Genomic DNA, 23,186 nt, shown 5'->3' on the forward strand with positions numbered 1-23,186 from the left:
CAGGGGTTAACTAGACTTGCCCATGGTGAGATCTATTCCCTGACAGGGTGGATTGCAGCATCCAACTTCTTGAAGCCAGGTCTCATTCCCGTTCCTGCTTCTCCAATAAATGTCTCCAGCTTTCCTTTGCTGGCAATGAGGAGTTTCCCTGAAGCAGAATTTGTTCTTGAACCTTTATCTTGAAATGCCAAGGAAAGAGTTTTGAGTTCTCCAAATCAACATCAGTTCCATGTGTTTCTCCTTTAAACTCCACTCCCCACACACCGCTGGCTCCTGTTTTGTTTATGCTTTGGGTCAAATTTGGGGTTGTCTCCTTTGCTACAAAAGGTTAGTTCATCCTGCATCGCCTTCAGCAAGTCAGCTTTGGTAACTTTGATTTTTTGGAATTAGCTTTTCAACTCTCTGCTGCCAAAACCACATCATGGGCTAGGAACAATAAATGAAGTAAATCTGCTCCAAGGACTCAACAGCCACACAACACTTGTGTGGACTAACAAGCAGCTTTGTTTCATGGTTGTTCCAAACATCAACTACCCAGGGAGATACTTATTTCTTTTCAAAAGCAACAGAGTAGAAAAAATGACCCATTTGTGCATATGCTGTAGCACATGCATTAATGAGTTATCTCAAAGAAGGAAAGAGCAGTTTAGGAGACAATAGAGGAATTTGGGACTGGGGGCTGGAATTCAGTATCCAGAATCCAGCTTTCCAGAGCAGTCCCAGCTCTATCCCTTGCAAAGTTTGTATCTCAACATGAACTGCAGTTGCTGCACGCTTTCTAGTAAGAGGAGAAATAACAGAAGTTATTTGTTTCCCCTTTAGTGGTGTTGAACAGTTGGATAAATAATGTGCTGTTTGGTATTTGCCACAATGAAGTCCAGAGACTGTATTAATGCATTAAGAGACTCCAGATCACAGTCTTGAATGAAAGAAAAAAAAGTGGTTGGAATAGGGAATTGCCTTCTCCTGAAGGTGCCGAGGAAAACAAGGTGGGTGGTGAGTGGAATTTAACTACAAATAGGTGTTTTTTGCTATGAAGATTGTAATCTACACACAGTTGGTATGCAAGGCTTCTTTCATGAGACACCATGAATGCTTGTTAGGTTTGCCAGATAAAGGGTGGGAATTCACCACAGGGAAGTCTTCCTCTAGCAAGGTGGGCCAAGCTGTTCCATCATCAGCCCGGTTCATTTATGTTCACCATGAACCAGCCAGTGCCCCTCGGGTGTAGGAATTTGGGGAGCAATTTGGCTGAATGCTTGTCAGGCTGCAGATTATTGATAATTCAGAAACTTCAGCATCTTCTTTTACCTGTGAGATTGTATGACTGGTATTTTTAGAGCTGATAAATCATAACAGCAAATGCCAAGGGACAACCAGCACAAAGTCTGCCGTGTAGCCAAGAGGAGCAGAAAAACTTTAAGTTCCTGAAACAGAGTTTGTGCACGAAAACCCAGCAATAAGTTGAATTTACCCAAATGTGATCTCATCTAAACCAGTTTTACCCTTTCTATAGCTGATGAGGGACAGCCATTAGGTCCTGACTTTGCATATTTGCTGTATAGTACATGGCAAAGATTTAAACTACGGAGGATTCCACGCTCTCTGTCTCAGGTGCACGTGGGTCAGGTTCTCTTCCACAGCTGCCACTTGTGTTCACATTTCTTAAATTCAACTGATAAATCTTAACAAAAATCCTTAAAAATCACAGCCCAGCAGACCATGTGTGTTCTAGAGGTGGCTCAAGGATGCAAAGTTTCAAATTGCCCAGTTAAAGAGCCCATGGCTATTCCTTTTTTCCACGTTATTTTGCAGATTTCCTGCTCGCACAGAAGCGCCTTCCCATGTATTGTGAGGTGTTTGAGTTGTTGTACAGTAAATTAATTCCCTGTAGATAAGGGAGACAAGAGATAATTCTGCTGTACCATAATTTACCCATTTCTTGACAATATAATCTGCTTCCCAGAAGCTTGAGAAACCAGGAGTTGGACTTGATGTTTCTTGTGAGTTCCTTCCAACTCGGGATATTCTGTTGCATATAATTTTATTCTTGATCTGCAGCGTCAAATCAACAGTTTGATTGTTTGCTGCTGAATTCTTTTCTCACTTATTAATTATATGTGCAAATCTGGCACTACTAACCCCAGCACAGCAGTATCTGCTGCTTCCAAAGCCACAGTATTTTAATCTTCTTCAAAATTTATTTAGAGTTTCTTTGCTGCTTCTGAAATGTTATTTTGGGCACTCCTCCTGCAAGTGTGGAATTCCGTGGAAATGATGATGAATTCCTCATTTGTCTCTTTTGTTTTGAACAGCCAAATAGTGAAAGAATTAGTAGCAGCCAGAGCAGAGCTGAGTCACGTCTAATAGCACATGTCATGTGGAAGTGCCTGACACCCCTCTGAGTAACTTGTGAGTTAGAGGAGGAGAAGGGAATCAAAGCCAGGCTCTGGCAGAAGGGTACAAACACACCCCTGACCTCTTGCCAAGACACAGCTGTGGCCATAAGTGAAGGTTCAGTGTCAGCGTCTCCCCCAGAAGTCACAGATGTTGAAAGCAGGAACATCTTTATTTGGCATTAAGGTTTCACTTCAAATCTGCCAAGCTCAGCTCTTTGCCCAGGTGTTTGAAGTGAAGAGGTGGATTTTCACCTCATCAGATATCAGCTGGTGAGCAAGGCAAACACAAAATGTATCCCATCCCATCCCTGTCTGTCTCAAAGGGGTTTATTCTGCAGCATCTCTACTTTCAATTAATCTGCCAGGACAAGCCGGGTGTGAAGCTTTGAAGATTTATTTTTCTCTCCTCCAGAAAGGTGGATTAAGTGACTAAAGCTGCATCCATAAATAGGCCCTTGCTTGATCAGAGTGGAGGGACAGGGTCTGTAGAATGCTGCAAGGCTGAGCTTGCCTTTTTAATCTGTGTTTAATTAGAGCAGTGTTAATGAAAACAGGCTCTGACACTCGCAGGACCCTCCTGAAATCAATGAAGGCTTGGAGGACTCTTGAAACACAGCAACTGCTGCACTTACAGCACCTCTTTCTTGGCTTTCACAACAAGTGTCCCATTAAGTTTTATTGTATTTGGATGATTTATGTTATCACTGAGATCCTTCAGAGTCTTTCCCTTCTGGCATGAACAAAATGGGAAGGTTTTTTTTTTCATGGTCAGTGTTGTTCAGAGCAAAATCACTTGTTTTGAGCATTCCAAGAGTCTTATAGTCCCATGTCAGATGTGGCCAGTAGATCAAATCCAATGGATGAGGAAGCAGTTTTTTCCAGCCAGGGTGCAGAGCTGAATTCTGTCCCCCTGCGTGGCACAGGTGACTTGACTCAGCCTAAAACCTGCCTGGAATTTTTCATGATGAAGCTCATGATCCAGGATTTAGCACTGAGTGCAGTATTTCAGCCACCTTCCTGTGAATTTGTGAGATCTAATTCAGTACAACTCTGGAAAGGTGCTTCTGTGGAAGTGTAACCTCATGGTGGGCCAGGTAAGATGGGTTTTGCAGGTCCAGTTTGGCCAGGATGATGATGTGTTTTTGGGGCTTAATGTGCATATTAGTAATACTTAATTTGTAATATTAAATTAATGTATTAGTAAGTATTAATACTTAGTAACTGTTGGTCACTGTTAGGAAGATACTTCTGAAAGGTGGCCATGGTGGAGATGTTTAGCTTGTGATAGTTAATTTTCTGGGAAAGGAAAAAATATGGAAAACTTCTTTCTCCCTGTCTTTTCTCTATATATTTTGTTTGTCTTCCTGTGGTAAAATGACCTTTTTTGTGGAATTGCTGCATCACGTCACATGGAAACTTTGGCAGTAAATCACAAGCTTCTTCCTAAGGAGACAAAATAGTAACTCCTACCTCTAGTTAGGAGTCAGCTCCCCTTACAGTGATACATTCTTTGTAGTTTGCAAATGCCACACAGTTAGAATAAAGTGTACCACTGTCAATATGGGATGTTGGTACCACAGCAATGGGTGGATTATACAGATTTGGAATCCAGCCTCTGCAGTATCTGGAAATGGTGAAATTCCAGCCCCTGAAGCTGCCTCTTGGCCCTGGCTGTGCTGCACTGGCTGGCACAGCTCAAGAGAGAGATGGCAGGGAAGTGCTTGGCAATTTATTCTTGCAGAATTCTGGGCACCTCAGGGGGTGGATACTTCTGGGATCACAGGGTGACATCCCAGCCTCATCCCGTCTTGCACAAGCTTCTGTGTCTCCCAGCTCCCTGGAACTGAAAGGCAGGGGAGAGATGGAGCTGTGACACTTACAGGGTGTCTGGGGCCATTTGTTGGAGACACCCAGAACTTGTGGTCTCAGGGGCTGGATTTGGAGGGGATCCCTTTCCTTAAACTCCAGTGGATGGGCAGCCTTTGCTTTCTCCTCTCATTTGTTGATGCCTCATTCCCTGATTCCTGTTTTGGGAAGAGAAATAAAAAGGAAACTCTGACCCATTGCCAGGTATGTTGATTATTATAAGTAGATTTTAATATAGACACATTTGCTCTGGGGCCAAGTGCTTCTTCCCAGCAGCCTCACATGCCCCCAGGCCTTTCCCTGCTCCAGACTGATTGCCCTGGGTGTTAAATTTCTCCAGGGATTTGTCTTTGAAGAAAGATCTGCAGAGTTTTTCCTTCTGCTTTTTCTCTTCACCACCTTACAGGGCACAAGGCTTCAATCGATACCTATCAAGCTGAAATTTTCTGAACCATTTTCTGCCCGTGTCCTTGCATGTCTCATGTTGGATCGTGCTGTTAGAAATAGTTACCTGAGACTTTTGGGAGACACTGTGGCATCACAGCCACCAGGATATAAAATTGGTGGGGTTTTTTTTTGCCTTAGTGAATTGATTTTCCCATGGGTTTAAACCACTGTAGTCACATAATTCCTGGTTTGTCCTGTGTGGAGTAACTCTTTTATTTTCAATTCCAGCCTCTGGTGAGCTGAGGCAGCAGTTCCCTAAAGCCCACGGACTGTTCTGTGCCTGGGGTTTGTTCCTTGGTGCCCACAGGCTCAGCTTGTCTTGTCTCTGCCTGAAACCTGGTTGTGCCATCACTGGTAGGAGAAAAAACTCCTTGTGTATCATCTGCACTTCATAAGGAGTGAAGGGAGCTGGAGAGAATGGGGAATGGAGAGGAGGTGGAACTGTTCTGGAAGTAATTGTAATCTGGGAGGCAATCAGCATCATCCAGTGGCAGATGGTAAATAGAAGCATCATCTTACAATTCCAAGGGCCAAGCACTTTGGAAATGTGAGTTACAAACAGGGGTCGTGCATGATAGAACAACTTACAGTCCCTGTTTTCCTGGTGGGGAAGCTGAGGATGAGAATTTCCCTTCATTCTTCCCCTTATTTTCCACAAGCTCCTCACCCTACTGTGCATTTTTGCTCTGTCCTGTAACACCACAAACAGGAATCCGTGGGCAACTTGCAGCAAATTAATGAGTTTACTCCTTTAAAGCAGCTCCTTCCACACATTTATCCATGTTACTTGGTGTACTTGGGAATACATGGCAGTACTACAGGTCAGGAGCAGGGAAACCTGTAGGAGGTGACACAAAGGACCCAGGTGACATGTGCAGGGTTCCCAAGGGGTGTAACCCCACAGGCAGCACAAATTCTGATACCTCAGGGATTCCTACACTCATTCCAGAGACTTTTCACCTGAAAAGCTGCTGAAGATCTTGGGTTGAGCTCCTGTTGCCCCACCAGGGCATGGAGTTGGATCCTTTTCCCTGTGAGTGAGGATGATGCAGAGTTGTGGCTCAGCTGCTTGTTTGTTTGATTTTTTTTTTTCCCCCCGACAAAGCCTCCCTGAGCACTGTCTTTACTCTGTGCCCAGTCCATGTCCACACTCCATTATCCAGGAAAAGCTGCAGCCCTGCCTTTTCCTGTAGGAATATTGCCAAGACTGTTGCATCATAAGTGCCAGGCCCAGGTTTACCTGTGTCAGGGCTCCATTCCCGCTGTTTGCTTTGGGCAGAATCCCACAGGAGCTGTTGTTCCATGCAGCATGTTTGTCATGGACTTGTTCTAGATAGGATGATCACAATCCCTTGCTGTGTCTGCTTTGTAGGCATTTATTCCTGTTGTCATCTAGGAATTGTGTTTTTGGGAGGGATCTCGGAATGCCAGTTCAAAGGGATACAGCTGTAAAATGTGAATTGGGAGGGGGTAAAGTCCTGGGCCTAGTGTTGCATTAGTCAGTTTGTCCTTGTTCCTATCAGTAACGGGAATTACCTGGCTGTGCAGGTGAGGGCCAGTGGAGCAGGTTCAGTGACGTGCCTGAAGGCAGCAGGGTCTGCTAGGACAGAGTAAATATTGAAGCCAGACCTGCTGTTGTCTTTAAAAAGCCAAATTTCTCTTTGAAAGCTTCTGGCTTCCCCTGTAGCTTGAGTTACCTTGGAATGAAGATAAGGAATGAAGGCTGGAGCAGGTGAAGGGGTGAGGAGCACGTGGTGAGCACGTTCTACAGCAGTGAAACAACAGGATCTCTCCCACTTGTGCCAGAGTGATCTGTAAATAAGGAATGGGATTTAGATGGGACGTAAGGAAGAAATTTGTTACAATGAGGGTAGTGTGGCCCTGGCACAGGTTGCCCAGAGAAGCTGTGGCTGCCCCATCCCTGGAAGTGTCCAAGGCCAGGTTGGACAGGGCTTGAAGCAACCTGGGCTAGTGGAAGGTGTCCCTGCCCATGGCAGGGGGTGGAACTGGATCTTTAAGGTCCCTCTGAACCCAAACCATCCTGAGATTCAGCCCCCCGCTACATCTGCCATCCCTGCAGCTTTCTAGCTCTTATTATCCCAATTATGTAAAGCCTTTGGAGAGGGGCTGCTGGATCAGCCAAGCTGTGTCATGTCAGGTCATGCTGAAATCATCATTCCTAGAATGATTCCTGGCCTGAGTGGGGCACTCCAAAGGTCTCCCTGGCTGGCACCTGCCAGGGGCTGGTAGCTGGAGCCGTAGGGAAGATGCTGCAGGAATTAGGGCAGTGCAGGCTGATCTCTGCCTGTGCTGTATCACTGCCCTGATTTAGAGTAAAGCCGTTGCTGTGCAGCTTTCCCGTGTTTTCCTGGGAGCAGTTCATCCGAGGTGAGGGAGCGGTGCCAGGAGGAGCCCCTGCGTGGCAGGGCAGTATCTCAGATCAAAGGAATCGAACTTGCTGCTTTAAGAAATCCCAGCCCTCTGCTCTCCTCAGAAGCTGAGCAGCCACTGGAATTCATCCTGGAGTTTTTACTGAAAAAGTTCTTATCCTCTTTTGGTTGTTTTTTTTTTTTTCCTGTGGGATTCTTCCTGATGGGAGAGACTGAGGGTTTTTTTCAGCCCTTCCTATGTGTTGAAAGCATTTGAGTGGAGTAACTCCCCCACACTCCTTTAGGAAAGACAAATATTATCATTATTGCATAGTGGGAAAAGCAAAGCAAAGCAGGGGGGCTGTGACTGGCAGGGCTCTGACTCAGGGCAGTGGCAGAAGTTCTCAGCCTTCTTCAGTCTCTAACCCCAAGTGTTTTCTTATTTTCAGGGAGCCTGTTTATCTGGCACCGGTGGGGTTTTAGGGCTGGATACAGACACTTGCATTGTGCAGGAAGCTTTTGCCTTTTATTTTCACCACCACTCTCCCACTGTCTGTCCAGGGGAGTCTGTACAAAACCAAAACATGAAAAACAACCCCAAAAATCAGTGTTTCAGTGGAGGCCAAAGCATCCATTGTCCCAGACACAGAATGCCTAAATGGGAAGGGAATGTCACTCACACCTCTCAGGGCTGTCCTCACCCACGGGAGAAGCTTTTAGCTGCCTGAGCTCATCCTTTAAATATCCCTCTGTAAACAAGGGGACATTTATTTTTAGCATAATCGCTGGTTGAAGGGAATCCTGGATCCTCGGCTCCCTCTCTGTTAGGATTCACTGGAGGTGCTTTTAGTAGGAGAACTGTGAGCTGTGCTGTGCTTTCTTCTCTCCCTCCATGGCACAGACATAAGTTGACCTGCCTAACCTTTATTTTCTCCTTCCCTGTTATCTGACAACATCCCTGCTGGAGGCAGATGTGTCCCAGTTTCTCTGGTGGTGAGGAGCTGTGACCCTGCAGCCCACAGATAGTGCTGGGCTACTCTGGGTGCTGAAAAGCTGCCAAACCTGGGCATGGGGTGACTTTGTAGCTGCTCCATATCTCCCTGGAGCAGTGTGGGGTGGAGGCACCCTGGGACAGGGATGGGGACAGAGGTGTGGCAGGTCTGGGCACAGATCCTCCTCCTGCCCTTGGCCATGAGCCAGAGCAGCTCAGCCAGAGCCCAGCTGGTCCCTCTCCAAAAACAGCTCTGGGACCTTTCAGTCTCACCCACACTCCCCAAGGGGCTTGAGAGGCACGATACAAACCAAAGTCAATCTCAAATTCCTTGTTTACTTCTCACTCGTAGGATGTAGTGGATCATGGGCTTTGCTTTGTGAAGACATCCAGCTCTTTCACTTCTCCAGACTTTGAATGCTCTTCTGTTGAAATGGCTCTTGTACTGAATGCTCTTGTATGGAATATTGGGGGTGGGAAGGAGCCAATGATCCTGAAAAGCATCATGTTCTGGGACAGTGGCACAGAGAAGCTGTGGCTGCCTCATGCCTGGAGGTGTCCAAGGACAGGTTGGACTGGGCTTGGAGCAACCTGGTCTAGTGGAAGGTGTCCCTGCCCTGGCAGGGGGTTGGAATGAGATGAGCTTTAAGGTCCCTTTTGACCCAAACCAGTCTAGGATAATCCAGTTTAGGGTGGATTCTCCTAATTTCCAAATCAATCCTCTCTCCACACCTGCAGGGCAGGAGGCTCCACAGAAGCCCAAGCCACCCTGTGAATCTGTGATCAGATGCTCTGGGCTCTAAACTGTGAGTGCAGATCCAGCCCATAACTTCAGGAGAGGGGGATCCTGATGTTTTGGGGTGCAGCTGTTTGGTCTATCCAAGGCAGTGGGGTCCTGGGAAAATGAGCTGCAGGGTGTGGGAAGGAGCCTTTGCCTGAGGGCAGAGGCCAGCAGGGAAAAGATCCCACAGGGAAAAACCTCCAGCTCCAGAAGAAGAGTTGAGATCTGCTCCTGCCTGAGCTGCTGGGGACCAGCAGGGCCAGGGGCTGGCGAGGGGACAGCGAGGGGTGACTGTGCACAAGGGAGGCAGCAGGAGGGGAGGGCATCCATAACATTGGGCACTGTCACCTTTGGGGTGACATTTGCCTGTCTCTGTAACAAGCAGCAGGCTCTGGGCAGGGAGCAGGGCACCAAAATAGTAAGTGATTTGGGAGAGCAGCAGGTTTGAGCCATTGTTTTCTCTGAGGCAGAAGAAGCTCAGACAGGAGCAGCTTTGTGGCTTTGGACAAGCCCTGGCTCTGGCTGTGCCTTGCCTGGCAGGAGGGTCACAGTGCCAGGAGCAGGATACAGATACAGGGGCAGAATACAGGGTTGGGGGGGGAATAAGGGAAAAAAAAAAGGTTGGAAATTAGTCTTGATTGATTCTGTTAACCATAGGACAACTTGTAGGAAATGGGAGCTTCTTGGCAAGCAAAATGCTGATGGGAATGAGCACAGTCCTGGGCAATCCTCTCTCCCATGCCCACAGTGTGTGGCCCTGGGGAGCATCTCCAAACCCTGCACAGCCATCCTGGCACTGCTGGTCGAGCAGGTCAAGCAGAGGATGAGGATTTCCACAGATCCAGCTTCTCTTCCCACCTGCCCCACTGACCTGCAGGTGTTGTTTGTGTTGTATCCCAGAGTGTAAGGACGGGGGCAGCTCCTCCTTCACGTCCAGGCAGGGGCAGCATGGTCTGGCCTCTATAGCTTTAGGGTGCTATTGGTATAAAATAACTATAAATCAGTCCTGGAAGCCTGTCCTGACATTTCTACAGTGTTTTCACACAACAGCAACATTAAATTGGATGGACTGAACAGGGTTGGGGCTGGGCACTTTGAACCTGATGGGTCCTCTTATTTATATGCCCTCAGAAGTCTATTCTTCAATTCAGGGCTGTTCCTTGTCACAAGGACTATGTACGTTATTAAAATCACCTATTGATAAAATGAGGTATAGAATTGTAAAGTGTGAGTTTGGCTCTGGACTAGTTTCTTTTTTAGGAAGAGACTCTCTGGTTGTTTAAGTTTTAGCAAAAAGCAAATCACAGAATCACAGGATGGTTTGGCTTGGAAGGGACCTTATAGATCATCTCCTTGTAACCCATGCTGTGGGCAGGGACCCCTTCCACTAGACCAGTTTTCTCCAACCTGGCCTGGAACACTTCCAGGGATAGGGCAACCACAGCCTCTCTGGGCAACCTGTGCCAGGGCCTCACCACCCACACAGCCAAGAATTCCTTCTGTATATCCAATCTAAAAATTTGTCATAATTTGTCTTGCATGTTAAGTGTTTCCCTGGTGCTGATGTGTGTCCCTGTGTGTCCCCAGTGCTGCTCACAGCCGTGAACTGCTACAGTGTCAAAGCTGCCACCCGTGTCCAGGACGCCTTTGCTGCGGCGAAGCTGCTGGCGCTGGCCCTCATCATCATCCTCGGCTTCGTGCAGCTGGCAAAGGGTGAGTGCTGCTCCTTTTCCTTGGGGAAGTGCTGTGGACTCACAACAGAATTAAGGAGAAAGCCCAGGAGTCCCACCCTGAGCGTTCCAGAGCCGGCAGAAGGGCTTCACAAACCGTTCTGGTTCTCTGCTGCGCTTGGGGGGCATTTCCAGCTCGTGCTTTGCTGAGATTTTGCACTTTATTTGGGAGATTTTGTATTTCTGTCACAGTTTAGGCTTGATTTCATGCTAATGGAACCCAGCATGACTCAAGGTCTTTCCGACTTTTACAGTCATTATGGCCTCTCCCTTTGGGATTGCAGGGAAGTCTCCAGAGAATGAAGATTTTGGTGCTGTTGTGCTCAGAAATCTTCCTGATTCCGGCTGGTTGTGGCCTTTTGCTAATAGACAATTACCTGTGTGTAGAAAATATGTGTAAACCACTCCTGATCATTTTAATCCTTCCACAAACTGCCCCTGCATGTTTCCCTTCATCCAGCTCTGGGTATGGAATAACTTGGTGGAGCCCATGGGTCATCCAGGGCCTCCTGGGTCAGGCAGGGCTGCAGGGACCACATGAGGAACAGAAGTATGGGAGCTCTCAGCTGGCACTGGCACATGTCTGTCAGCCAGCACCTGGAAAAGAGGATAAAAATGGGAAGATAAAGCAAATGTTCTGGTGGTTTTGGTTGTTTGCTTCCCACACACATAAAATCGTCTCAAACCCAGAGATGTAGTTTGTTCCAAACCCATCTGATTAGTTAATCCTCACAGACAAGCTTTTTTTCTTGGTGCTAGTTTTGTGGAAATAAATGTTTCTTAGGGAACAGTACAATCCTTTTTTGCTAAATAGGGATCAAATCTCCAGGGAATCCTGTCTCTGCACAGTGTGTGTGTCTGTGTGTAATCGTGGGTCTCTGTAATTCCTGTCTCAGCCCTGGGAGCCAGTGCTGTCTTTGCAGAATTTCTTGCTTTGTCAGAGGTTTTATTTTCTTCCAGCTCGGTGCTGACACTCAACAGGGACATTGTTTGGGGCTTATCACAAAATACACCTCCCTCCACAACTGCCCAGCCTGCTTTGCTGAACTGTTTTTTCTCTCTTAGGAGGATAAGTCACCATAAATCTCTGTTAGTTCGTTAACATTTTACCATAAAGACTTTTACAACTGTGCTTTGTTTGCACATATAATCTTAATTTGGATCTTCAGAACCACCTTCCCTCTCTCTGTGCTGTTCTTTTGGCCTTTTGTTCAGGTGGAACCACTTTCTGCTCTGGTTGCTCAGGTGTAAATCCATGCTATTTCCATTGAATTGTATCTGTAGCCAATAAGAGATTTCTGTCTTGTGCACAAAAACATCCACCCTCTGCTCTTGTGTTCTTTTACTTCCTATGAAGTCAATTATAGTTTCAGCTCTGGAGAGGTACAAGCAGGACCTTGCAGTGCAGGCAATTCCATGGGATTTAGTTTCCTGCTAAACCACCTGGCTGCTCCAGGCAGGGTGAAAGACAGTCAGATCAAAAGCAATTCTTGGACAACAACACCTGAAGACAAAGTCTGAGTACACAACATGAAGCAAACTGGATCAGAGTGGGATCCTTGACATCTACAGAGGCTGCTGGTTTACACCTTGTTCCTATTTTACAACTGGGATTCTGCCTGGGGTCTCACATGGATTTTATTAATCTCCTTAGGGAAGTTCAAGCTCTCTGCTAAGTCCTTAAGAATGTACAAGCTCCTTTCCTGTGCCCTTCCTCATCTTCCACCTGCATTTCGCACCTTGGTCCATATTCCTTTCAATAATGCCAGGTGACCCAGTGCTTTTAGCAGGGATACATCATGAGATTGTCTTTTTTCTTCTTTATTTCTTCAAGAAAAGCATGAAAATTCCCATTTTCAGTTGCAAAAACGCTGCACTGTTCTCCATCTTTGTCCCGTACAGAACCACATTTCCATGCCTTTACTGCTCCTCCCTGTGGCCTTGTGTCCTGCTGTTCCCATTCCGATGTTTTTTTTGGACAAAGAGGACTCTCCCCACCCCCAGCTGGGTAAATCCATCCCAGTGAAGTCCTCACCCAGCTGGTTTGTCTGGGGCTGCTGTTCCAGGGGAGATGGGGTTGTGTGTTCCCCTGAGGATTAACTGGTTTTACTGGTTCCTGTCCCATTGCTGGTTTGTGTTTTACAGAATCCATAAACGGACAAGAGGAGCAAGACCACATTTTTGGCTCAAATGTGGAAAAGTTCTTTGATTTCACAGAAATTTTCTCTTTGTATTGACCTCCCACAATTCAGCTTTTGGCTTTTTCTCATTTTATCCTTCCTGATTTTCAGAGGAGCAGTAACATCTCAAGACAAAGAGGTCTGTGGCAATATTGCCACACAGAAAAGAGCATTTCCTTGTGATCTCCCCTGGGCAGCTGTTTTCCATCACTCCTTTCATACCACTTCAAAAGGAGGGTGGAAATTGGTTTCCTGCTCAGTCTTTCAACTGCTTGAAAGTTGTCTCAGTGTAACTGCTCCACTTGGGATGAAATTATTTTATTAATACAAAAGTTACACTTTTAAAAGCCTTCTTGGGGCTGGAGATGTGTTTTAAAATTTCAATGCCCTGCACTTGGTGTGTTAAACCACCAGTTTGCAGCATTCAAGTAATATAGATAACTTATAACAGACAGGATCAGGATTTTGTCACTCCAGTATTATAAAAATGAGGCTTATTTTGCTTCTATTATTTTACCAGCTCTCAATCTGCCTTCTGTCCAGCCCCCCTGGGTATTTTTTGGCCATATTCTTGACCTGGAGGTGGTTTGACAGCAGGTTTGAGGGATGTTTTCTGCACTGGATGTAACACAGGAGGTGTGTGGTTATGTCCTTCTCATACCTGATCACCCTGCACCTTAAAACCTTCCCTTAAAAACTAACCTAGGTGTGACATGGTAAAAAAAATTGGGCTGATCTGTAAGGACACATTCATGCTTTTTACTCCCTCTTCCTTTCCTCCCAGACTTTCTTCTCTGCTGCCAGAGGCAATGTCAGTTGAATGTCCAAAAAACCTCCTGGAGGCAGACCCGGAGTGAGACCCAAGTGAGCTCTGCAGCAGCAACCCAAGGACACAGCTGGGCTGTTCCAGAGGGGTCGTGGCAGGAAAATTGGGGTTTAGGGCTGGTAATTAAAATTTCAGGCTTCCCCAAGTCTCAAAGTGCAGTGACAGACACTGAAGGGGAACAAGACTGGTCATTGTCCAAATTCTCTGTGGTTTGCACCTATGTTTAATCAGTTTTTGCCTTCTGGACGTGAATGAGGACTTTGCCTGGCTGAAGGAATCTCCATGAATTTTCCTTTGAAGGGGTCATGGTGTGAACCTGATCAGCAGGTCTCAGTACCTGAAGGGAGCCGACAAGGAAGGTGGAGAGAGACTATTTACAAGGGCCTGGAGAGGCAAGACAAGGGGGAATGGCTTCACACTGACAGAGAGTGGGTTTAGATTGGATATTGGGAAGAATTTCTTTCCTGTGAGGGTGGTGAGGCCCTGGCACAGGTTGCCCAGAGAAGCTGTGGCTGCCCCATCCCTGGAAGTGTCCAAGGCTAGGTTGGATAGATCTTGGAGCAAGCTGGGCTAGTGGAAGGTGTCCCTGCCCATGGCAGGGGATGGAACCAGATGAACTTTGAGGTCCCTTCCAACCCAAACCACGCCATGATTCCATGATCAGTCGTGCCCTGCTCCCCGCTCACTGAGGGCAGGTGCAGCAGTGGCTTTGTCTGTGCCTGGAGGAACCAGCTCTCCCAAGGGACTGGCTCCTGGACACAACCTGGGATATGAGGACCAGCTGGTGGTGGAGCTGTGAGAGGAATTTGGAACCCAAAGGCAGAGCAGGTGGGTGTTCACCCAGGCAGCTCATAACTAACTCACACTGGGAGTCAGGAGCCACATCCAATGGATACAGAACACCCCTGAAGCCTCCAAGTGTGTCCCTGCACACTGGGCCTGAGGCACCAAGGATTGCAGGAAAACATGCCCTGCAGCTGCCTGTGCTGCTGCTTGTTCCTGGGCATTCCAAAACGCCACCAGGACAGGATTTTCCAGCAGGGAGCTTTGAAGGGAGCTTTGCTGCACTTCTCTTACTCTCTTGTTCCCGGGGCACATGGAGAGTGGAATACTGTGCCACAGACAGGGAAGCTGGGAAAGCTGCCAGGATCCTGCTCCTCTAAATCACATCAACCGTATGTTGGAGATGAATCAGGCGTCAAACGCTGGAGGGCTGGTACAGCAATTATATTTTATGGGCCTCTCACTCTCTAATCCTGGATTTCTCTTCCAGCCAGAGGTGGATGGCAGTGCCCAGCCCAGGTGCTCCTTGAGGGGAGCAGCACTTTGGTTCTGCTCAGACAATTCTTTTCTTGCCTTCTCTGCCCAGAAATTTTTTTGGCAATTACAGATTCAGGGGTAGAGTTCAGCCTGTTTGGGCTTTTGGATTGTACAAGTGTGAAGTGGGCTGTCCAAGAATAAATAAATGCATTTAATAACAACAAAAAAAACCCCAAACCAAACAAGCAACCAAACTAAAAAAAAAACCAACAGCCCAAAATACAGAAACAGTAGGTCAGTGACCTGTGATGATTGTTTTGATCACTGAGCTGAAAGCTTGGCCTTTAAGGGTGATGTGAGCTGTTGCTTGTTTAATATGGAGCTTTGAGCATGGTGTGAGCTGTTGTTTGTTGAGCCGTTGTTTGTTTAATATCAAGCTTTAAGGACCCTGTGAGCTGTTTGTTTAATATTGAGCTTTAAGGACGGTGTGAGCTGTTGTTTGTTTGACTCTGCAGATGGAGGCTCAGTGCTGCCTTAACTGGGAGTGTGCCTTTGACATCCCAAAAGCTGCTTTAGCCAGGGAATTGTGGATTGTAGGGTGTTCATTCTGGGTATCCTGGATGAAATGCCAGGTGCAAAGCTGGATCAAGGTGGAGGCTCAGATGGCATCTGGGATGTGTCATAGGGGACCCTGCTCACCCCTGAGTGGGTTTTGGGGCAGCTGACATGGGAGGGTCCATTGGCTTCTCATTTTTCCAAGTGCAGCTATCCCAGCAATGCAGCCACATTTAATGGAGAGCAGTTCATACTTTGGTATTTGCTTTGCAGCTCTGTCTGATCTCCTCTCTCTGCCTCCCTTGAGTCTCTGGGTCATGCCAAAGGTGTATCAGTGCAGTTGTTGTCTTCATGTCTGTGTGTCCACATGGACTTTTCCTTGCACTTTAAATTCATCCTTTCCCACAGCCTTCGACTGCTGGGCTGAAATTAGTGATGCCTCTGGTGCTGGGGGATCTGCCCTCCCCAAATGTTCTTGGCTCTCCTGCATGTTGAGCTGGTTGGCTCCTTTAGCCCCTCCAGTGGCTCATTCCTGTTTGTCAGTCTCAGTCACGGGTTTTTATGGATGTGGATTGAACCTGTTGTGCAGATATGAAAAGGGAAAACAAACTCATGGAAGTGGATGGAAACCCACTGGGTGGTTTGTTCAGGGTTTGCACCTTGCTGTTCCTCTGCCTGGATGGGGATAGACAAGGAGGAAATGCCTTTCCGTGCTTTGTCAAGGGTCAGAGAGACCCTGTTTGTCCTTCCAGGATCTCTGCAGTGCCTTTGGACTCACTGGCTCCTGGAGAGGCATCACGCCAGGGCTTCTGGGACTGCTGCCTTATTTCCCATCAGCAAACATTCTGCCAGCACAGATTGTGAAAATCGGGAGGTGTTTGCTTAGGAGGAGGAGGGTAAAAGGTTTCTGGTGTATCAGCAGGATGCAGAGGAGGTGGGAAAGGTGACAGCACGTTGTCTGGCCTGGGAGCAGAGGCACTTTTGCACAAAACAGAAGGAAGCAGCTGAAAAGAGGGGAAGGGTCATGGCCTGTCCACAGCTGTTGGTGAGGACTGGGATGTAACCCAGGAGCTCTGGCTTCTCCTCGGATGCCCTCCCTGCTCTGCAAGGTCATGGCCATGTCTTCCAGACCATAAACACCTCTGCTCCAGGACCCCAGTTTGAAGGCTGCTGTTCAGAACTGCCTGATGCTGAGCTGGCTGCAGAGAGGAGCAAACAGCTCCTGTGGGTACCGAGCTGCGCTTCCCGGGAGCTCCGAGCCTTCAAGGATGCTCCTAACCCTGGCCCCTGCCTCTCTCTTGTTTTTCTGACTCAGTCCACTGAATTCTCACTGCTTTTCTCAGGAAATGGCTCAGCAGCTGAGTGGATGATCTCCTCTGGGGTTTTTGGTACATACACCACGTTTCTCCCTGGCTGGGTTTCTCCCCCCTCCTCGTGCTGAGCTCTCTCCATGGCCGTGTTCCCTCTCCTCGCTGTTTGGGCAAGTTAAAAATCCTTAATTATCATGAAATGCTTTCTGCAAGAGTAGATTGCTGTGCCATTAAAACCGGAACGGGCATGACTGGGGAGCAAATGAACATTTTTAAAGAAAGGGTCTGAACATGCAGCTCCTCGACCCAAAACAGTCCCTCGCACAGCAAGGCCCCGGCTGACCCGGCGCAATTACCACAGTCTTGGCAGCTGGCAAGATCAGCAAATGGGGTTTATGTCAGAGCTTGTTACCTTAATTTGGTTAATTGTAGAGCAGAGTGCGATTGAACAGCCAGTTCAAACCAGGTTCCAGCTCTCCAGGGTGCCGGGCACGGGCAGGGAATTGCCTGGAGAGCGGCGACGACAGCGTGGGATGGGGGGGTATGGGGAGCTGGGGGTGCCAGGGATGTGCTCTTTTACAGACCTTGGGCTCCCCTGAGGGAGCTGAGGCCATGCTTGGCAGCCTCACCTGCAGATTTGTAACCCTTGATTTGATCCAAAGTCTGCAGTTGAAGCCTCCAAAAGCCCGGAGGCTGGAATTGCACGTCGAGGCTTGAAGGATGCTGAGTGTCTGGGAGGTTTTGTAGGCCATTTGTGGATGGTCCAGCACAGTCACTTGTCCCTCCTCCCTCCAGTACACCCTTGTCTAGTTGACAAGATGGTGTTTGATCAAAGGTTTGACTCGATGATCTTGGAGGTCTTTTCCAACCTAAATGATTCTGTGATTCCTTTGGCAGTGCCTGTTGCAGTAGGACAAGGGGCAATGGTTTTAAACTGCAAGAGAACAGGTTTAGATTGTATAAAAGGAAGAATTTTCTTTTGATGAGGATGGTGAGACACTGGCACAGCTTGCCCAGACAGGTGGTGGATATCCCATCTCTGAAAACACTCAAGGTCAGTGTCAGATGGGGCTTTGAGCCCCCTGATCTGGCTGAAGATGTCGCTGCTCATTGTAGGGGTTGGACTCCGTGGACTGGTGTTTGTTAAGCAGCCCAGGCTCCTCGTGCAACCAGGAGGTGATAAAGCATGGAAAACACAAAAGAGCATCATGTGGACCCTGGAGAATAAAAGCCTGGCCCCTTGGAGCAGGAAGAATCACAGAATCATTTATATTGGAAAGGCCATCGAGTCCAACCATCCCCCCAGCACTGTCAAGGCCACCACTAACCCCTGTCCCCAAGTGCCACAGCCACAGAGCTTTTAAATCCCTCCAGGGATGGAGACCTCACCGCTGCCCTGGGCAGCTGTGCCAGGACTGGACAACCCTTTTGGTGAAGAATTTTTTCCTGATATCCAACCTAAAGCTGCTCTGGCACAACTCAAGATAGATCTCAACTCCTCTGGTTGTTCAATCGTGTCCTGACATGTTGCTGAATCCATTTTACTGTGAGGGCACAGAAATGTGAAATTTAGTAACTCACTGTGAGTTTTTGGGGAGCCACAACTCTCCATGGGTGAGGTTGGGATAGGGCAGCGAGTTGTTGGCCCCTGAAGCGCTGAGGAGGATCAAAAAGCCCCTTCCTTCCTTCCTTGCTTCCTTCCTTGTCCCCTCTCCTGGCTGCCCCTGTGCTGACTTGCCCCTCCTTTGCCGGCAGCGACATTCCAATGCCTCAAAGGGATGGGTTGGGTGCAAGGAGAGGTGTGTGAGTAATTAGTTATGTCCCACCCATCCTTCCCTCCCTCCATCACCCTCACCCACCCTCAGGGAATGAAATTACAGCCTTTGATTTAATTCCTCTGCTTTAACACTGCTCCAGACAGTCCTGCTGCCTTTGCTGGAGTCGTGGAATCCCAGAGGGGTTTAGGTGGGGAGGGACCTTAAATCTCATCTTGTTCCACCCCCTGCCATGGGCAAGGACAACTTCCACTAGCCCAGGTTGGTCCAAGCCCCATCCAACCTGGCCTTGGACACTTCAAGGAACTGGGTGTGGGCTTGGACCCTCCCTTACCCAGAGGCTGAGGATGCCTGTGGTTGCCAAGTGGGTGGCACATCTTTAATCCAGGAATGTGGTTTTGGGCAGGGACCACCAATGCTCCCCTCTGCTCCCCTCCCATCCAGCTGGGCCAGGGCAGCAGCTCAGCCCTTTCTTGGCAGCACCAGGACTGTGGTTTGAGTGAGGGCTGGGGAGGCACCAAGTGAAACCTGCAGCTGCCTCAGGAAAAGGAACCTCAGAGGGTTTGTCTGTGACAAACACAAAGGAGATTTCAGGGGGAGCTAGTGGCCAGCTGTGGACAAGAAATGGAGTGATCCTTGTGATGTTTCTTGTGCCCTACTGCTCATGGATTGGAGCATCCTCCTCGTATGGTGAAGGTGATGATCCATTGATCCTGGTGGGAACATGCAGAGCCTGAGAACCTTTGAGAAGAGCCATCCTGAGGGGTGTCTGAAATGTCAGGAGAGCCTCCTGCTCTCCTAGTCCATCCATGTGCTGTTCCAGTAGCTAATTACAGGCACTGTTAACAAAAAGTGTATCTTATTCCCATAACAAAAGACCTGGAAAGAACTAGGCTGGTAATTATTCAGGAAGGGCAGCAAATGAACTCAGGAAAGCTGAGCCCAAGGGATTCAGCAGAATGTGATACGCTGCAACCCCCTCCTGCTCAGCCCTTTATTCATCTGTGCTAAATTAGGGTTCTATGGCTGAACCTGTAAGCCAGGAATTAAGGTTAAGCTCAGCATTAGATCAGTCTCTGCATTTCCTGGTTTTCCTGTTACACTTGGATGTGTTTTTAAAAAGGATTGGTGCCTTTTGCTCAGGAGGTTCACTGGCTCCAGGGGCATTAAATACATCCAGCACATCCCAAGGTAGATGCAGAACAGACCTTCCTGCTGCAAGGAGATGCTGGGAGAGAGGGACAAAGTGACTCCAGTGAAGAACAGGAATTAGAACTGGGATCTGGACAAGCAGAGCCTTGCACACCTGCTGGACATCCCTGCACTGGGTTTCCCAATCCTGATGGATTCCCAGATGGTGGATGAGCTGCTCCTGTGGTCCTGGCTCTCCTACAGCTCATACTCACAGCATCCCCTTGCAAATGGCATAGCTTCTGCCAGGGAAAAGGCAGAGGGATGCTGGTTTCCTGGGCAGCTGGGTGAGCAGAGAGCATTTTGCACACCAAGATAGGGAATGTCTTTTTGCCTGGTTAGGATTCAGCAGGAGCAGGAGGGAGAAAGGATGTGAAGGGAGCAATGCCCAGGGTGCAAAGGATGGAATGGAGCTGGAGGGTCAGGGATAGAGAAGGAAAGAGAAGAGGGAGCTCTCCCACGCACACGGGGCAGCTCCATGTCTCTGGCACAGGTTTGGAGCAGTTCCATGAGAGACAGATGCACCACAGACCTATGGTGCTGTCAGGAAAAATCCCTCTTTCCCAGCACTGGAAAGATGAGTGGGAGGTGTTACAGGGTCTGTGCATCCAGGTTTGTCACCCACTCCCTGCAGCAGTGGCTTTTGGTGGCGTAGGGGAGGGGAAGATCCGAAGAGAGGCCATGTTTGAGCATCCCTCTGCTTTTCCCAGCAGCACATCCTGGGTTTCCTTGTGCTGAGACATGAAGGGTTAAGCTCCAGACCCTGCTGATGGCCATGTGATGCAGTTGCTGGGGTGATTAGTAAAGATCTGTGCCCTAAGAGGAATCACATGGGCTTCCACAGGGCTCCTGGATGCAAAGGTGCCCCTGGATCCCACCACGCTCCCTCTTCCCTCCGCACCAAGGGGAGTGGCAGGTCTGGGAATGGGAATGTGGCTTTACCATTCCAGCCCTACATCCAGGCCCCACATCAAAAGGCAGGGAACAAAACAACTGCAGAGCATTTGAAAGCAAAATAAATAAACCCTGGGCTGCTCCGGGGCAGTTGGGACCAGAGGGACAATCGAGGGGTCTATTTCTGGCTGTTCCTTTCAAAGGCAGATCCATAACAGGAACTTTTCATCGTGGGGCCCTAAAGAAGGTGACTTCTGATATCCAAGCCCCAAAGAACCTGACTTCCCCCAATCAAAGGGATTGCCACAGCCCTCTGCTTTGTCAGGTGGCTGGTAGGACCGGAGGAAATCCTGGGTTTCTGCTTTATTGGGTGGCTGGTGGAAGTGGAGGAAATCCTGGGGCTTTATCGAACGCCAGCAGCCTTCAATTGAGAGGACAACGTGACAACATCTGTGTTTGCAAAGCATCTTCCAGCAGGAAGGTCCCCAGAATGTTTTCTTCCCAGGGAGAAGGTATCTGGGAGATCACCTCGGAGAGGGCACGTTGTAGTGTGAGAAAGTTTGGAGGAGTCACTCGTAGCCAGTTACTTGAGACACATAATTTTGGGGCTCATTATCAATCCAGATGAATTAAGCACTGTAAGACCGGAGGAATCAGCCCAACAGGAAGATGGGCACGTGCTCTCAGCATAACCTGAAATGCATCAGAATGATAATTAAGATAATTAATCCTAAGAGCAGCTTTTCCCTTCAGGTTTCTCTGTTTCAACCCCCCCAGAGGCCCTTGGGGTTCACAGCCCATCACTGATCCTTTCCTGTGTCCTGCAGGTGATGTGTCAAACCTGACTCCTGAGCACTCCTTCGAGGGCACGAAGGTCGATGTTGGGAACATCGTGTTGGCTTTGTACAGTGGCCTCTTTGCCTATGGAGGATGGTAAGATGTTCCCTCTCCCTCTTTTCTTTGGGAACTGAATCCCAACACCAATTTCAATACCAAACTGAAGCTCCTGGAGGGCTCCTTTGAGCACCTGCAAGCACGTGGAGCTGGTCAATCTACTGTGAAAACAGGCCAGTTGCAGCCTCCTCATCATGGAATCATGGAATGGTTTGGGTTGGAAGGACCTTAAAGATCATCTTGTGCCATCCCCCTGCCATGGGCAGGGACACCTTCCACTAGCCCAGCTTGCTCCAAGCCCCATCCAACCTGACCTTGGACACTTCCAGGGATGGAGCAGCCACAGCTTCTCTGGGCAACCTGTGCCAGGGCCTCACCACCCTCACAGGGAACGATTTCTTCCCAATATCCCATCTAACCCTGCCCTCTGGCAGTGGGAAGCCATTCTCCCTTGTCCTGTCACTCTGGGCCTTTGTCCAAAGTCCCTCTCCAGTTCTCTTGGAGCCCCTTTAGGCACTGAAAGAGGCTCTCAGGTCTCCCTGGCTTGCTCCTTGCAGGTTTGGTACCGTAGGTCTTGGAATTAGGCACCAGCCATCCCAAGTGTTCCCACAGCCATCTCTGTGCCCCTCCTGAAATCCCCGTGCAGATGAGTTAAACTGCAGGACTTTATATGCTCCATGAACTAACCAGAATGAACCCCTGTTTTTTTTAAATTCCAGGAATTACTTGAATTTTGTGACAGAAGAGATGATAAATCCCTACAGGTGGGTGTGTGTCCTGGGATGACATCCCTGGGAGAAGGACCTGTATTTTGGGGAAGCCTCTTCCTCGTGTGTGTAACAGGGGTTGCTGATCAGCCTAGAAGCCAAGGTCTTTATCTGGGGAAATAGAAAACAAGATAAATTAATGGCCTTTTTCCTCCCTGGAATCAGGGAAGCAGAATAATAATCTCTGTAGGAGAAGGGCTGTTGTTTACGCTGCTTTCCTGTCCCACTAATATCAGTGCTGCTGGAAAGCCCTGCTTCCTTGGCGTGACACCTCTGTGAGTTATGGGCAAGGGAGAAGCACTCAGGGCTTTATTAGTGCCTTGTATAAACTCCCAGCAGAGGGTTTGTGCTGCTGTCCATGTGTTTGTCCCGTGCTCTTCCCATCCTGTTGAGCAACAGCTGCTTCCTGTGCTGCTCGTGCCTTTCGGGGTTACTTGGGGGCCTGGCGAGCTCAGGATGGGCCACAGCAAAGCAGGACAATGCTGAGAAATCCTTCTTGCTCATGGGATGGTCCCTGCGAGTCACTGGGGTCTGAGTCTCAGGGTCACTTGTGCAAAGAGCCCATTCCTGGCTGACCCTGTTGGTGGTTCGTTCGTGCTGGGAAGGATTTGATATTCCCTTTTCTTCAGAAACGGTTAGAAAAAGGGGGGTTGTATTTTGCAATTCTTTGCATGTCTGCTGAATGCAGTCATGGGATTTGACTCTCCTCCTGTGGCTTTGAGCTCCGCTGGACCAATTAGACGTGGCACCAAGCAGGGTTTTCTTTTTCAGTTTCCATTCACAAATGAAGTTAAACTGTTTGGAAAGGCAAATTTGTACCAACACAGCCTGTTTACAGACCCACTCAGGCTGTGTCTGAACTCATTTTCCTTGAGTTTCCTCAGCCCATCCATCCGCACAGAGTTAGAGGCTAAAAACTGCCCGCTGGGTCCCTGAGCTTCCCATCTCCCA

At 48.5% G+C, this 23,186-nt stretch overlaps 1 protein-coding gene across 2 annotated transcripts in view; it reads left to right on the forward strand.

The window, feature by feature from the left end:
* The window catches only part of SLC7A5 (solute carrier family 7 member 5), a 38,074-nt gene that overhangs the window by 2,575 nt on the left and 12,313 nt on the right, over positions 1–23,186 (forward strand). For both annotated transcript variants that reach the window (XR_003534535.1, XM_027685086.1), the window contains exons 2-4: positions 10,441–10,566; positions 21,402–21,507; positions 22,188–22,232. Coding sequence is in view for 1 of the 2 variants with exons in the window: in XM_027685086.1 (XP_027540887.1) it covers positions 10,441–10,566; positions 21,402–21,507; positions 22,188–22,232 (277 nt within the window). In the remaining variant the exon portion in view is untranslated. The remainder of the gene's footprint in view (positions 1–10,440; positions 10,567–21,401; positions 21,508–22,187; positions 22,233–23,186) is intronic.

Source organism: Neopelma chrysocephalum, unplaced genomic scaffold (assembly GCF_003984885.1).
Source record: "Neopelma chrysocephalum unplaced genomic scaffold, ASM398488v2 Primary Assembly neopelma1_68, whole genome shotgun sequence".
Lineage (NCBI taxonomy): Eukaryota > Metazoa > Chordata > Aves > Passeriformes > Pipridae > Neopelma > Neopelma chrysocephalum.